Raw genomic sequence first — 15,523 nt, 5'->3', positions numbered from 1 at the left:
GGAGCTTCACTGTGTCTTTGTGTGTCACTGTGTCTAGAGAGGGGCTGTGGTACTGCATGAGAAAGCTGGTAGTGGCACGTGAGGGTGAAGCAGGATGTGTATGAGGACAGTGAGACAGTGTTTAGGTGTGCAGTAGGAGTGACAGATGACTTATAGGTGGGGGTCGGATTACATTTGTGAGCATTTTGTTTTTAATACATCAGATAACAACTGAGCTTTTCGGTTGTAGAAAACAAAAGCAGTACTGCATGAAAACACGAGACGAGACGAATTGTTAAAAAAAAAAAAAAAAAAAAAAATATATATATATATATATATGTGTGTGTATATATATGTATATATATATATATATATATATATATATATATATATATATATATATATATATATATATATATATATATATATATATATATATATATATATATATATAACTAGAGCAACCTGCTGTATTTCATGAGTTGCCCGGATGTAGCTCTTACGACGTCAGACGGCCCGCTGTGACGTTGTTTCCGCAGCGAAACGTTTCGCGCACGAACTGAAGTGTTGACCAGCATCTGTCACCTTATCAGGTAATTATTATAACAGCGGCTCGTTTATAAACTGTGTTTTCAACAAAATGCACAGTTGCCGGTTATTTAAAAAAAAATGTTTACTAACCCGTGTTTGTTGTGACGTCTGTAAAAATGGCGGGGCTAATGCTAACCAGTTAAGATAGCAAGCAAACCCAGGCTCAGGATTTATCTCGATTTCTGTTTTACTGCTGGCAGGGGTACGTGTAGCTACGTTTCTCGGCTTTTATTAGTTAAGTGCACACAAACACATAAACAGCTGTAACAGGTACCAGGATACGGTTGTATCAGCTAACTGTAAGTACCAACGGCAGAAACAAGGTGTGCCCCCCGGTCGTTACAGTGGCTTTGTCTGTGACGTTAGTCAGCTAAAAGAAGCTGCTCTCGGACCAGTTTCTGAACAGTTCACACCAGTTCACAGTGGATAAAAATGTTTTGTGCCCACTATGAAATTCAGGAACAGTAGCGATGACGGGATTCCTTTCTCTTTATTTTGCTGATTTTATTCAACTATCTTTACAAAACCAAGTAAGCTTCATCATTAAAAATACCCGAGTCATTTCCAAGCCTTCCTGCTCTTCATCACACTGTGTGAACATGTAGGCAGTGGGAAGTCAGTGTGACAGACACACATTAGCCTGTGGCATTGTTAAGTATTTGCAGAAAGCTGGTATCTGCTGATAGCGACCTTAGGCACTGTGTTATTACTTTTGCGTGCTGTCTGGTCTCATGTTTCACTTTTGCTGATCTGTTTATTTTCAATCAGAAACAGGCAGCCATGGCCAACCAATCAATGGAAATCATAGCGAAGGTTTTGGAGCAGTCAGCTAAGCTGGTGGAGGAGCAGGTGGATGCACAGTTGTCCAAGCTGAATGAAATGGATGAAGATGACTTGGAACGGCTGAAGGAGAGACGATTGGAGGCACTTAAAAAGGCCCAAAAACAGAAGCAGGTATGTGGGCTATTTTATACACAGTGTACTGCTTTGCTGTGTTAATTCCTTAAAGCACCTAAAATGATCAGAGTCACTGAGAAGATTCACTCAAATCTCTTAAAGAGAATGCATGTTTTCATTGGACTTCATATAGATAGATGATAGATACTTTATTGATCCTGCAAGGGAAATTGTGTTAAAAGAAAAAAAATACAATCTACAGTAACTAAACATCAAAGTGAGCGTGCCAACGATGAGTGCACGAGAACTATACATATAGAAACAAAAATAGATATAATACAAAAATGTGTGTGTGGGATCTCATGTCCTGACAGGTGTGTTCACCTGTCACAGAAAGAAGAGTTATTATACCGTTTTATGGAGAACGGTAGGAATGATTTCCTGAAGCGTTCTTTATGGCAGCGAGGTCGAATCAGTCTATGGGAGAAGGAGCTTCACTGCCTCAGTACTATGGAATGGAGTGGAGTGGGCGAGATGGGTTGTCCATAATAGAGAGCAGTTTGTTCAGTGACCTCCTGTCCCTCACTGACTCAAACGTCTTTAAATTCTGACCTATGATGGTTCCAGCCTTGCGAATCAGTTTGTTGATCCTGCTGGCATCTCTGGCACAGATGCTACAAACAACAGCAAAGTAGATGGCACTTGCTATCACAGATTGGTTGAAGATCTCCAACATCTTGCTGCACACATTAAAGGATCTGAGCTTCCTTAGAAAGTAGAGTCTGCTCGTCCCCTTCCTATACACAGCATCACTGTTAGTCCTGTATTTGAGGTCTGTTGTTTTGCTTTTCAGGAGTGGTTGTCCAAAGGGCATGGAGAGTACAGAGAAGTAGCCAGTGAGAAAGACTTTTTCAGCGAGGTGAAAGACAGCAAGAATGTTGTCTGCCACTTCTACAGAAATTCAACCTTCAGGTAAGTCTAGAAAGTCACTAAATCACTAAATGAATTAGAATTTTAATATAATAATAAAAAAAAAGTAGGTAGTTTATAGAAAATGAATCTGTATTGCAAATTATTTTATTTATTCAGTCATTGATTACATGTAAAGTGTGTTTCAGTTATCGTTAATATATTGAAAAATGTATCAGTTACTAAAATTATCACTAGCTGCAGCCCTAATTAACTGAATCTAGGTCATAGGAATCAGTGTAGTGCCTCATTTGGCCTCACTTTTTACTCAGTCACTACAGTGTTTACCTGTTGCTGTAAGGTGGCTGAACTTGTCTTTCTGTCCCTAGGTGTAAGATCTTCGACAAACACTTGGGCATCTTGGCAAAGAAGCATGTTGAGACTAAATTCATCAGACTGAATGCAGAAAAAGCCCCATTTCTGACAGAGAGGCTGCGCATCAAAGTTATTCCAACTCTGGCTTTGCTTAATGACGGAAAAACAAAGGACTATGTGGTCGGATTCACCGACCTGGGAAACACAGACGAGTTTACCACAGAGATGCTTGAGTGGAGGCTCGGCTGTGCGGATGTTATTAACTACAGGTGAGACATGCAGTACAGTCTCTCTATGACTTGTTATGAGTCATAGTTGAAAACCACCCTTTAAATAACACAATCCCTTTTTCCTGTTTCTAGTGGTAACCTGATGGAGCCCCCAACAGTGACGCAGAGATCAGGAACCAAGTTCACAAAAGTGGAGAAGAAAACCATCAGAGGGCGAGGTTATGACTCTGATTCTGAGTCTGAAGATGACTGAAGAGTCAGGACAGTTGTCGGGTTTTCACTCTCAGGGCTACCTCATTAATAAAAGTCCAGCAGACAGCCCACTTCATTTTTTTCAAGTCTCTTTTTATCAGTGACTTTATTCATTGATATATTTTTTTAATCAACCTGATCCACTGATTTATTTTATTAAAAAGAGCATGTTTGTTTCAGCCTTCTTTAAGGACTTGTCCGCCATGGTTTATATTTGAATATCTAAGTGATGAAAGACGTGGTTCACGAACAAGGAAACATTACACTGAGTGACTGCACCAACTGTGTGGATCTACTAGCTCTTAGCTGTGTTGTGTGGTTTTTTTTTTCTCTTGTTCTTAATTTACAGGCGTACCCATTTTTTGTAGACAGCTCAGTTTCATGCACTTTCGTAACTTTGTAAGTCTTGTGTTAGAACACAGTTCATGATGCATGAGTGCCAAGATGATCTTTAAAGAGCAAAATACATTTTTACATGACATTTCATGGTAGCAAGAGTTTGAACTAATGCAGACTTAATAAAAATAAAAGAATTAAAAAAAAACAAATTTTTGTTTTATTCCTATGTAGTTTCTTCTGTAGGACTAGAGGTAGTATGTTTGCAAGAGGTGCAAGTATGGATGAAAATGTCAAAATAACTGGACACTTTATTAGGTACACCTTGTTAGTACTGGGTTGGTTCCTCTTGTAATTTCAGAACTGCCTTAAGTCTTCATGGCACAGATTCAACAAGGTGCTGGAAATTCCTCAGACATGTTGGTCCATATTGACATAACAGCATCACAAAGTTCCTGCAGATTTGCTGGCTGCACATCAGTGATTTCAATCTACAACTCTACCACATACCAAAACTAAATTGAGATCTGGTGACTGTGGAGGCCATTTAAATACAGCAAATTCATTGTCAGGTTCAAGAAACCAGTTTGAGATGTGATTTGAGCTTGGTGACATGGTGCATTGTTCTGTTGGAAGCAGCTATCAAAAAATCAGTACACTGGTCATAAATGGATGAATAAGGTCAAAACGATAATCATGTAGTGTTGTTTAAATGACACTCAGTTGGTACCAAGGAGCTAAGACCAAGTGCCAAGTATCTCCCACACCATCACACCGTTAGCAGCCTGAACTGTTGATAGAAGGCAGGATGGATCCATGCTTTCATGTTATTTATACCAAATCCCTAGTACCCAACTGTTGCAGCAGAAATTGACTTTCATCAAACCAGGTGAAGTCTGGTCATTCTCTTCTGGCATCAAGGCATTTTCACCCAGAGGCCTGCAGCTCACTGGATATTTTCTTTCAGACCATTCTCTGCAAACAGAGATGGTTGTGTGGGAAAATCCCAGTAGATCAGTTTCTCGAAAACTCAGACCATCCCATCTGGCACCAACAACCACGCCATGTTTAAAGCTACTTAAATCACCTTTCTTCCCCATTCTGAGGCTGTTTGAAGTTCAGGTCGTCATCCTGACCACATCTGCATGCCTAAATACATGGAGTTGCTGTCATGTGTTTGGGTGTTATTTGCATTAACAGTTGAATAGGTGCACCTAATGAAATAACCACAAGTGTATAATTCCTGACGTTTTCTGTGCGAGGCTTTGTTGCTGAAAAACAAAATACATGGTGTGCCCATTTTACTGATTTTATGTGCCCATAAACATTCAAACATTAATATAAAAAAAGTTAAAGGCTTGCAATATTTGTCACTTTTAAGACTAGCAATATATTAACATTTTAAATATTAAGATGCAAGCTGTCCCATCTTAAAGTGGTAACACTTTCTTTTTGTGAAAGAAAGCATTTTAAGTGAATGTTAGTTACAGAATAGAATGGCTACTGAATGGTGCCCTTTGCTTTTAGACTAATACCCATTAAATCACTTTCACTATGCAGTTCTGCCTGCTGCTACAAAAAAAAAAAAAAAAAAAAAAAAAAAGACTTGATTGTGCAACCAGAACAGAAAAGGGGATTCTCGATATCTATAAATAACTGTTTGGCAGTCTGACAGAACTGAGGTGGTGAGCAAGAACTTGTCTAGAGAGGAGGAGGCCAGTGAAAAGCATACAGACTGTTTGAAATGAGAAACAATCTTTGTGTTTAAGTCATTTTTAACAAACTATCACCCGTTACTAAATCAGCACAGAAGACAAATTACACTGGTATTCCATGCCGGTATTTAAATTGTTGACATGTAGACAACAATTAAACAAGTTTTCTGGATCATTTTAAGAAGTAATTCCTGAAATCCACTCAAACTTGGAACAGTAAGCTAAATTTTGCAGACGCGACATTAATGCTGGTATTCCTGCTTTATCAGAGTGGCGCTTTGCTCAGTCATTTGTGAAACAGGTTGATGAGAACGTTTAATCATATTCATCTGAAGTTTAGCATCGAAACACAGGAAACAGTAATCCATAAATCTGGCAGGTGCTGCTGGTTTTCCACGTGGTTTTCCAAGACATTTTTTACACAACAATGGAGCTAAGATTCAATAGGCTTGTTGTCTACAGGTTGGAGGAGGCGGCGTACAATAAGTTCTCCTTTGCTGTTGATGTACGTGTCAGCCATGTCATGTTCAGCGGGGAGCCCATAGGGAGTCTTCAGTGGCTGTATCCTGAAGGTATCACAAATAGATGAAGGAGATACAATTCTATAGATGGATATCTCATGCATTACTTTAAGGCAGATGTGTTATTACTTTTTGGTTTATTAATCTTACCTCACAAGGTGCTTGACAAATTTCAGCTGGCTGTTGACTGCAGGTGTATTTTTATGGATTATGGGGACGTGGGGCTAAAAGCAACACAAAGACAGAACAAAGTCATCGCAAAGAGAGCAAACCTGTGAGCGTATCTGCATGAGGTAATACAATTTTGGGGTTGGTCCTCTTGTACAGCTTATTTATCCTGATCAGAGCGCTTACTTCAGGCTACAAGTCAAAGTTAAAAGACGCTGAAAGCAGCAAAGAATTAAATGGCTGGAATTTTCTGCACTAAAGCTGACATTAGTGTTTTATTGTATGTGCAGAGAACACTGAACGTGACCCAAATACAAGTTAACCAAACGACAAAAACAAAAACTTAAACTCCGTAAGCTTTAATGCATTACACAATGGAAGCCCAGTCTGCTGTGGTCCTGTAAAATGACAGCAGCCTTACCTTTTGAAGCCCAAGGTGCTTTATCATCTCTTTCTCCCAGTATGGTCTACGCAATGCACTTTTGACTCGTGTCACTATGTGCAGTTTGTGAGGCTGGTCTGGATCCCCGCCATACTTCTCGTGCTCTTTTGCTCGCTCAGTAAAAATCTATTACGAAGACAATGATTAAACAATGAAGCACACAAAAAGAGCTGCAGTAAAGATGAAATCATTACAGATGCAGAGCAAAGGATTATCATTGCTTCCATGACTGGATTCATCTGTAATGAGGGGCTTCAGACAACACTAAACAAATGCTGGGCACCTAATAATCCCTGTAAACCTTTTGTCTACTGGACCCTCCTGAAATTATACTCAAATTAACATTCATGTAACAAAATACAGTTTTAATGCACGCATTTGTAGAATCAAAAGATACTGCGTGCTTTTAAGTGTTGCACATTCCTTTACAAATTTACAAAGCTTTGAATTGCTACTTACCTCTTGTGGGATTCTTGATTTGGAGAATTTGCTGCGTGCTGACAGATACCAAGTACAAGGTGACAAAACTGGAGCTTCTGTCAGGGTCTGTAACATACACATATACAAAATCTGCAATGTCCTGCAGGGCTGCGTCCCATTATAAGAGACAGCATACATTTCTTTAACATCAAACCTTAATGTTTACACACAGGCGCCTATCCCTTTAATGTCAGCAAAGCTCGCAGCTCTGGAACTCAGTGAGGTCTGCAACTTTATTTTGAACTTTTTTATTAATATGAACCAATTTGTCAGGTATTTAATGTAGTGCAACTTTAACCAGTTGGGTTACAACACCATAATTTTTAGCCTAGAGACAAAATCCTGTCCACTATATTGATTGTCTGATAGTATATAGGCCAAATTTGGATGGTCAGAGATAAACTTGTATTAGTGGTGCGAAACTTTTTTTTTTTTTAGCGTGCATGGTGTAATTTAGTTTCATCACAGTTTATTCAATAGAATGCCTACGCATTGTAATTAGAGCTCCACCGATCTAGGATGATCTAAAAAATCAGATATTCTGATATATTTTTAATCTTTCTCACCCACATAACAGAAACAGATTTCCCTAACGTTTGTTGTGTATAGTTATTCACTCATTTACTCTGACTGGTTCTGTTTGAGTTGCTCTGAACACCTTTGTGCCAACAGGGAAGCTGCAGAGCGCACTCTGGTGGACAAACTATGCAATGTCAACACTGATGGTGAAAGGGTGTTTCGCCAGTTGCTTCATTTATCAGCTGTTATAAATGCTGATGCCGACAGATCAGCAAATTGCTCATTAATGCTTTTTTCTCGAAAAGCCTTCAGCTGATTGAAAATGTTGCAGCGAGAGTATTGATAGGGACTAGAAAGAGAGTGCATATTTCTCTGAAGACCTTGTAGTACCATATTATCCTAACAGAGCACTTCACTCTCAGACAGCAGGCTTATTTGTGGTTTCTAGAATTTCTAAAATTAGACTGGGAGGCAGAGCCTTCAGCTATCAGGCCCCTCTCCTGTGGAACAAGCTCCCATTTTGGATTCAGGAGACAAACACCCTCTCTATTTTTAAGACTAGACTCAAAACTTTCATTTTTGATAGAGCTTATAGTTAGAGCTGGATCAGGTGACCCTGAACCATCTATTAGTTATGCTTCAATAGGCCTGCTGGGGGAACGTCATGTGATACGCTGAGCATTTCTTCTCCACTCACCTCTTTTCACTCCCCTTGTGTTTATACTGCAGCATGCCATGACATTTTGTCTCTTCTTTCCCTTCGTCTGTGTTTTGGCCTGTCTTTTTCTCTTCTCTTTCCCCTCACCCCCAAATGGCCACAGTAAACCCTCTGAAGGTTTCTTCCTGTTAAAAGGGAGGTTTTCCTTCCCACCTTCGCAAACTGTTTGCTCATTTTGGGGGGGGGGGGGGGGGGTCACTTGATTGTTAGGGGTTTCTCCAATACTGTAGGGTCTTCACCATATAAAGCACCTTTATGTGACTGCTGCTGTGAATCTGCGCTACATAAATAAACCTGAGTTGGCTGATAATACTGGCCGAGCTCTAATTGTAATAGTAAACCCAGGAAAAATGCATAAAATCTTCTAATCCCTGGGTTGGGTTTGAATTTTCATGCTTTTCTGGATTTCCCCCTCAGGAAGCGTTAAATTAACCCCCCCTTCACGTCAACTTAAAGATACACGAAATGCGTCATAGCCAGTTCAAGTCTGAAACATTAAAAATGTAGAGTGATGTACCCACCTTGACTGATAAAAAGTTCAAACTGCGACAGACCGCTGACATGTTGCTGCAGAAGCTCCGGGCCAAGGTTACAGCCCTGCTAACCGCCAAGTAATACCGGGACTCGAGCCTAACTACACTCTATGAAAAACAGACCTACAGGCATACCATATTTACCGAACTTACACCGAAAACATCAACTCGGCACTGAAAACCGAAATTAAGCAAGTCAGTCACGCTGGTATCAAGACCTCTGTCTCAACCGGAAACGCAGAGGAGTTACATTGAAAGAGCACCGGCTCCTCCAAATTGTTCCTACCCTCAAACTTCTAAATATTAAAGTGTGATAAATATGCTATTTTAATTAATTAAGACTTAATAAAAGTGTAAATACATGAGCTATATTTTTTTACCGAAACTATAGAAATCAATAATATAACTAAATACCACGATGCTGTGATTATGTTTCTCCGGGAGTTATTTTTGTGGCGCACTTAAGTAGCTATCGAGTTTGGTGGATAGAGCTGCTTCTCTCAGCTCCTTTCCTGTCACTGTTAAAACATGAAATCTCTTTAGTGTTGTATATCTTTTAAGAGACAGCTGATAGACAGAACAATGACACAGAACCACGTGACAGGGATGGAGGCGTCCGCCGTCTCTGTTTTGAAGCGGGCGGTGGAGCTGGACCAGAGTGGGCGCTTCCAGGAGTCGCTGGTCTGCTACCAGGAAGGCATCCAGCTGCTTATGGACGTGTTAAAAGGTCCCGCTTTTATTAAACACTGTACACTGTGCCCTGAAATGACACTGAACTGATTTAAATGTTTTCTTTGTCGTGTGAGCAGCTGTAAAAGATGACTCAAAGAGAGGGCACTACAGGGAGAAGATAAAGGGCTACATGGACAGAGCAGAGCAAATCAAGGCACACGTGAACCAGATGAAAGAAGGTAATTAAGCAGTAAAAAGTCTGAATAGCAAAAAGGGCAAAGTGGGCCAGATAAAGCTGTATTACCCCGACCTAATGACCCCCTCATGTTTGTGGTGATTTTGACAGTTTCACCCATCTCCCTCCATAAATGAAAGGGAGACAGGTGTAACAGTGAAGCTGCAAGGAGCAGCGGTAGTGAAGTTAGATGAGTTTAAATACCTGGGATCAACAATTCAAAGCAGCAAACAGTGCACGAGAGAGGTGAAGAAGAGAGAACAGGCAAGGTCGAGCAAGTTGGGGGTGGGTGGGGGGACAATAGGATAGCAGCAAGAGTGAAGGGGACGGTTTACAAGATGGTAGTGCGACCTTCGATGATGTATGGTTTGGAGACAGTGGCACTTACAAAAAGGAGGCTAAACTGGAGGTGGCGGAGTTGAAGATGCTCAGATTTTAATTGGGAGTGACCAGGATGAATGAATCAGAATGAGTACATCAGAGGGAGAGCTCAGGTTGAGCAGTTTGGGACAAAGTTAGAGAGGCAAGACTTGGGATGGTTTGGGCATGTGCAGAGGAAGAATGGTAAATATACTGAGTAAAGGATGTTGAATAAGGAGTGGCCAGGCAGGAGGAAAAGAGGAAGACCATAGAGCAGGTTCATGGATGTAGTGAAGGAGGACATCCATGCAGAGGGTTGGTATGACAGAGGAGGGGGAGATGGAGGCAAATGATCTGCTGTGGTGAGCTCTAAAGGGAGAAAGAAGAAAGATTTGGTGGCCATTTTGACACAAGATCTGCAAGCAAGTAGTCAAATCAGGTGAACACTGTGCTTCAATGGTGCATAAGCCACAAATTAATAATTTATACAGTCTAACTGACCCTGTGAATTTGGTTTGCTGAAACCCACTTTGTTCAGCTCTGGCTAAATATTGACTGTGTGAGACTCATAACATCATCTCAACAGCCAAACTCTAGCTTTAATCGCTTTTTTACATCCTTCACATTTGTATATAAATCCAGACGTGCTGGATGGTATCCCAGTGGAGGACTGTGCTGGTTGAGTTTTGGGATTCTGGGGGAAAAACTATAGTTTTTCTAGCAAAAGTAGTGAGATTTCTTTACTTAAGAAGGTCATCTTTGGGGGCCAAAAATTTCTGTTTCTCTTCCCCTCCCCGACAGATGGGAAGTACCACGAGCAGATAAGAATATCAGAGGATGCTACTGGCTACAGCTATGAGGTTTTGTTCAAGCCATACATCAGCAGTGCTCTCACAGAAGTCTGGGTGGAGGACCCGTACATACGACACACCCACCAAGTAAGAGTTCTGCTTTCATTAATGTTCCGTTTGGTTTTACCCCCGTCTTCAGCCTTTATTAGGCATTGTTCAAAGGCTGGAACTTCTGTTCGAGTTTATCCATTATATATAAACACACACACACACTTTTCCTGCCACTTATCTGGGTCTAGGTTGCAGAGGCAGCAGACCTCCCTCTTCCCAGCCACATCTTCAGGTTCTTTTTGGGGAGACACTGATGCGCTTCCTATTAATCCATCTGAGAGACATAATCTGTCCAGCCTGTCCTGGGTCTGCAACAGGGTCTCTCAGGTGGACATGCCTGAAACACCTCCTCTAAGAGGTATCCAGGAGGCATCCTAGTGAGATGCCTGAATCACCTGATTAGGTAATTGGGTCATCTCACCCTGTCCCTAAGGGAGAGCCCAGACACCCTTTGCAGGAAGCTCATTTGTGCTGCTTGTATATGTGATCTCATTCTTTCTGTGACTACTACCCAGAGCTCACGGCTATACGTGAGGGTGGGAACGTAGATCAACCAATAAATCAACAGCGTCACTTTCACAGCATCCACATTACTGAGGACATTTCATTGTTTCATAGAATGATTCCTTGTATTTGAATAAACTTTGCTTAGGTATAAAAATGAATTTGCACCACTAAATCACAAAAATAAAAATTAAATGATAACGAGCTTTAAGGTGGCCACTGTTTTATCACCCATTATCTCCTGATAGGCTGTTTAATTAATTAGTGCTTACATATGAGAATATGTAACACTGCCAGCCAACATATTTGAAGGTCTGTGACCAGAAAACCTTTAGTATTTAAATGGATAAATAATTAATTCATTAAAATTATTTTCACAGATTAATGGAAGTTGAACAATCAGGTGTTATAAAAATCTGTCAGGTAGGTTATGTGCTTGTTGTCTTCTGGTTGTCTGCCAGGCAGATTATGAAAAGACTTCTAAGCCTATTTTAATTAAACTTTGTGTAGAGGTGGAGTAAGGGGGGAAAAAATAATCCATGCAGTTATGGTGTGGATTTGAATAGAAGCATGGACTTACAGACATTTTTTCATAAGTCAGACACATCAGTATCAGAAAAGTGTTTGGGGGCCCAGGCGGTCAGGGTCCAAGTGGGTCTGCTAGAGTCAAAGTAAAGTAAATTTCATCATCAGAGGGTGTGTGAGTTTCTGTGCAGACCCTTCTAGTTAATAATTTATTCAATAAGTCCCCTGAATTTCCTCCCACACACAGTTGTACAACTTCCTTCGGTTCTGTGAGATGCTGCTAAAAGCCCCCTGCAAGGTGAAGACGATCCACCTCCTCACGTCACAGGATGAAGTGAGTTGTTCATATACATCTTGTAGTTAATGCAGGTGCCACTGCCGTCACTTCTGCTCAGTTTGTGCTACAATTTCACTGCCTCTTGTCCTGTCCTGCAGGCTGATAGTGGCCAGCAGAGCGGCGCCCTTGCTGAGCTGAAAGAGAGTCTTGGTGCTCACGGAGTGACTCTGGACCTGCAGTTCTCCTCTACTATCCATGACCGGGAGATCAGGTACAGTTGCAGATTTTCCTCATTTACAGCAGCCACGTACAATATGTGCAGCATGAGGGATTTTTGTTTCCAAACAGAGGCTTTTGCTTCTAAAAGAAATCTGTGATTGTGACATGAAGCGTTCACTTTCACATTAACACCACATTGTCCAAAATGTTGTTTCTCTTTAGTCCCAGTAAATTAGATCTCATTTTGTTTTTAGGTTTGATAATGGTTGGATCATAAAAATTGGAAGAGGGTTGGATTACTTCAAGAGACCTAAGGTGAGACTACACACTTTATATTTAATACAATCATGTTTTATTGAGTGACTAAAGATGGTGAGTTCTGACTGTCATTATGTCCCACAGGGTCGATTCTCTATTGGATACTGTGACTACGACCTCAGGCAGTGCCAGGAGACCACCGTAGACATTTTCCACACCAAACACACAAAAACTCTATGAGATTCATGAAGATCAAATGATTCTTTTTTTCCAAGCCAAGTCATTTAATTTAATTATCTGCCTTCGAAACACGGACAGTGTTGTCGGACTCGCCTTAGCACACGGGTGCCTGGGGACTGACTTTTATAACAAAAGGGGGGTTTCTGTTTGATTTTTGCTGCACTGGAACATGTTAAATTCTTGCTAACCATACTATTCTGTGGTGGATTTTTATGACATTTCTTTAGTTTTATATGGTGTTTATGTAAAATATAAATTTTTTTTTTCCATTTCTCCATTTTATTTTTTTTACTTTAAGAGATCTTTTCCATCCCTCCTTATCTTTCATTTTTATGTCTACAAATTCCAATGATGGGGATCTACAGAGAAGATGCTTAAATTAATTAAACTGAAACCTTTGCTTTATACAATTATAATTTTTTTTTTTCTTTTTGTTCCTCTTGCTTTTTTCCCCCCAGTGAATCACATTTAAAGTTTCAAATTCAAAACCAGAACACCTTAATCGTAAAATGACTTCCAGGATTACAAACTTTAAAAAAAAAAACATACTTAACCTAATGATAAAGTATTATTTTAGCATCATGTAAATGAGGAGCCACCACACAGACTGGAGCAGATTACTAGCAGCAGTTATTTAATTTGTGACAAATCCCTAATCACTGTTAATTGGACCTCTAATTAATGACACACTAAACTCTTCCCAAACATGCACCTAAATATCTGTCTGTGTTGAAAAATGAATAAAATGTAACCGTTTTTAAATTATTTGTAATACTGTGGCATTACTGCTGAATAAATATTAAAACTGACCAGAATGTACTGAAATATTATGAGATGGTTTGTTGTCCAAGGCATGGATAAAATGAAAAAGGTCACTCAGAGGGTTAAAAGGTTTTTTTGTTGTTGAGTTACAAAAAGCTTTTCTAGTTAACAGCTGGTTGTTTTACTCACTGCAGAGCAGCTCAGACCTTGTTATAGTTTATGTACAGTCAGGTTATGTCTATCATAAGTCTGCTCGTTAACATGTAGACACACATCGTTTCTGATTCAAACGTAGGCCTTTACATCTGTAACAAGCACACAAATATTGCAAATCCCATTCTGACTCTTGTGAATTTACCACCTGCTTCATAACTTTCATCCATAAAACACGGTCTTTATCAGCAGATCGAGCCGTCATGGACGCACACCTTATGTTCATGATTCCCTAAAAACCTCCATATTTCCACAATTATGAACAATTTTGGTTTCTGGATAAGATTGTTTACAGTTAAAAGTGCCGACATGTACATGTTTAGTATTGCTGAGTCATTTTTATGCCACACAACCGTACTTCAGCCACAGCTTATTCTGTTTCCGTTGGCTCTACATTAACATCCAAGACAATGATGTCTAGTTAATCATTACCATCAAACTCTTATCTAAATGTGGAATACTTAATTGCTTAATTGTGCTTGGATGAATCAAATACGATTTCAGTGGAAACGTCTTTCCAAAAAAAAATTCCCTCACATGTTTGCTAGAGTGAATTGTAACCCTCGTGAGTTCAAACGGCGCTGTGATCGGATTATCTATCGGCCTTAATCTCGATATGCACAGTCCTCATCTGGGCTGTGAGAGGAAGAAATTATAATCCATCAGAGCACCACATGAATCAGAGACTGGCATATACTGTACAAAACTCAGTACCTTTGCTTTCTATTTGCTAGGAGGACAAAAGCACTGATAACGGAAGCAGAAAATGAAATAAACATACATCATATTTCATTATCTATAAATAGCCTCCCTATAGGATAGCATATATTAGCCATAACCACATTACATCCTTATTATAGGATAACACAAGCCTGTGTGCATCCTTTATGTGTCGATTACAGACAATAAATCCATGAATGAGGGAATTAAATAAAACCACATCCCAGATTGTTATGTCACTGTGATCTCCTGTCATGGCGCATGTGTCCCATTGCATGTAATCCAGATGTCACCAGATGGATCTGTATTCTGGTGGAAGAGACGAAGGATTTATCTGTAAGGAGACTCACTGGAGATGCTGCTCAGCCACACATCCAGACACATGGATGTGGATGCAAATTTTCGCATGCCAATTCCTGCCCACCCCCCCACCCCCCCTTGCCGATTGTAGCCCAGTGGCCTAGATTAGCGCTCCCATCTCTGAATACTGTCCTGTGTGAATGCGCAGGAAGTAGGGCTCACTGCTGCAAAGCAAGGTGCCATCTCACAGATTGTAAAAAATCAAATGTGTGTGGGAGATACAGAGGAACAAAGGTCCCAGGCAAAAGTGCATATGTGAAAACATTTAAAACGACCGCACCTCCAGGACTGTGGCCAAACAGTCTCGGATGAAAATGTGATGTGCTGGGAGGTGGCTGATTCCTGCTTATTTTTTATTTATTCGGGCTATTTCATTTTTGAAGACGCACAGCACATGCTCTGTGATCATCTCAGGGAGTGAGCAACCCTGTGCAATATGTAAACAGTTCTACGAGCTTTCATTCCTACATTCATGCCCTCTTTCCAGCTGGAGCTTTATTATTATTTTTTTTTCCCCTCTACTCTCATTTCTGGGCCTAAAATCAGGTTAGCGTTTTATAAGGAGCTTAGCGCAGAGGGCCACAGTGTGCCACTAATGTAATAGAGTATCT

The 15,523-nt window shown here is 40.3% G+C and overlaps 3 protein-coding genes across 4 annotated transcripts; 2 read left to right on the top strand and 1 right to left on the bottom strand.

Moving 5' to 3' along the window:
- Positions 1 to 444: 444 nt before the first annotated feature.
- On the top strand, positions 445 to 3,771 carry txndc9 (thioredoxin domain containing 9). Of its 2 annotated transcripts, none has more exons than XM_030758515.1 (5): positions 445 to 572; positions 1,339 to 1,524; positions 2,321 to 2,439; positions 2,766 to 3,020; positions 3,114 to 3,770. In XM_030758515.1, exons 2-5 carry the CDS (start codon positions 1,351 to 1,353, stop codon positions 3,232 to 3,234), a joined length of 669 nt encoding a protein of 222 aa, XP_030614375.1. In that variant the 5' UTR covers positions 445 to 572; positions 1,339 to 1,350; the 3' UTR covers positions 3,235 to 3,770. The 2 variants fall into 2 exon arrangements, with proteins under 2 accessions (XP_030614375.1, XP_030614376.1); XM_030758516.1 differs by lacking the exon at positions 445 to 572 and adding an exon at positions 631 to 772 and having other exon boundaries at positions 3,114 to 3,771.
- Positions 3,772 to 5,586: 1,815 nt separating this feature from the next.
- mrpl30 (mitochondrial ribosomal protein L30) lies at positions 5,587 to 8,918 on the bottom strand. Its single transcript, XM_030758517.1, has 5 exons — positions 8,654 to 8,918; positions 6,875 to 6,961; positions 6,395 to 6,541; positions 5,956 to 6,029; positions 5,587 to 5,850 (listed from the first exon to the last, which is right to left on the bottom strand). The coding sequence occupies exons 1-5, from the start codon at positions 8,693 to 8,695 to the stop codon at positions 5,718 to 5,720; spliced, it is 483 nt and encodes a 160-aa protein (XP_030614377.1). The 5' UTR covers positions 8,696 to 8,918; the 3' UTR covers positions 5,587 to 5,717.
- A 211-nt stretch (positions 8,919 to 9,129) lies between these two features.
- mitd1 (MIT, microtubule interacting and transport, domain containing 1) lies at positions 9,130 to 13,594 on the top strand. Its single transcript, XM_030758525.1, has 7 exons — positions 9,130 to 9,392; positions 9,475 to 9,576; positions 10,734 to 10,870; positions 12,111 to 12,197; positions 12,299 to 12,411; positions 12,614 to 12,674; positions 12,762 to 13,594. The coding sequence occupies exons 1-7, from the start codon at positions 9,248 to 9,250 to the stop codon at positions 12,855 to 12,857; spliced, it is 741 nt and encodes a 246-aa protein (XP_030614385.1). The 5' UTR covers positions 9,130 to 9,247; the 3' UTR covers positions 12,858 to 13,594.
- The last annotated feature ends 1,929 nt before the right edge of the window (positions 13,595 to 15,523 follow it).

The sequence above is a fragment of the Archocentrus centrarchus genome, chromosome 21 (genome assembly GCF_007364275.1).
Source record: "Archocentrus centrarchus isolate MPI-CPG fArcCen1 chromosome 21, fArcCen1, whole genome shotgun sequence".
Taxonomy (NCBI): Eukaryota; Metazoa; Chordata; class Actinopteri; order Cichliformes; family Cichlidae; genus Archocentrus; species Archocentrus centrarchus.
This window is presented reverse-complemented; position numbering and strand designations above follow the sequence as displayed.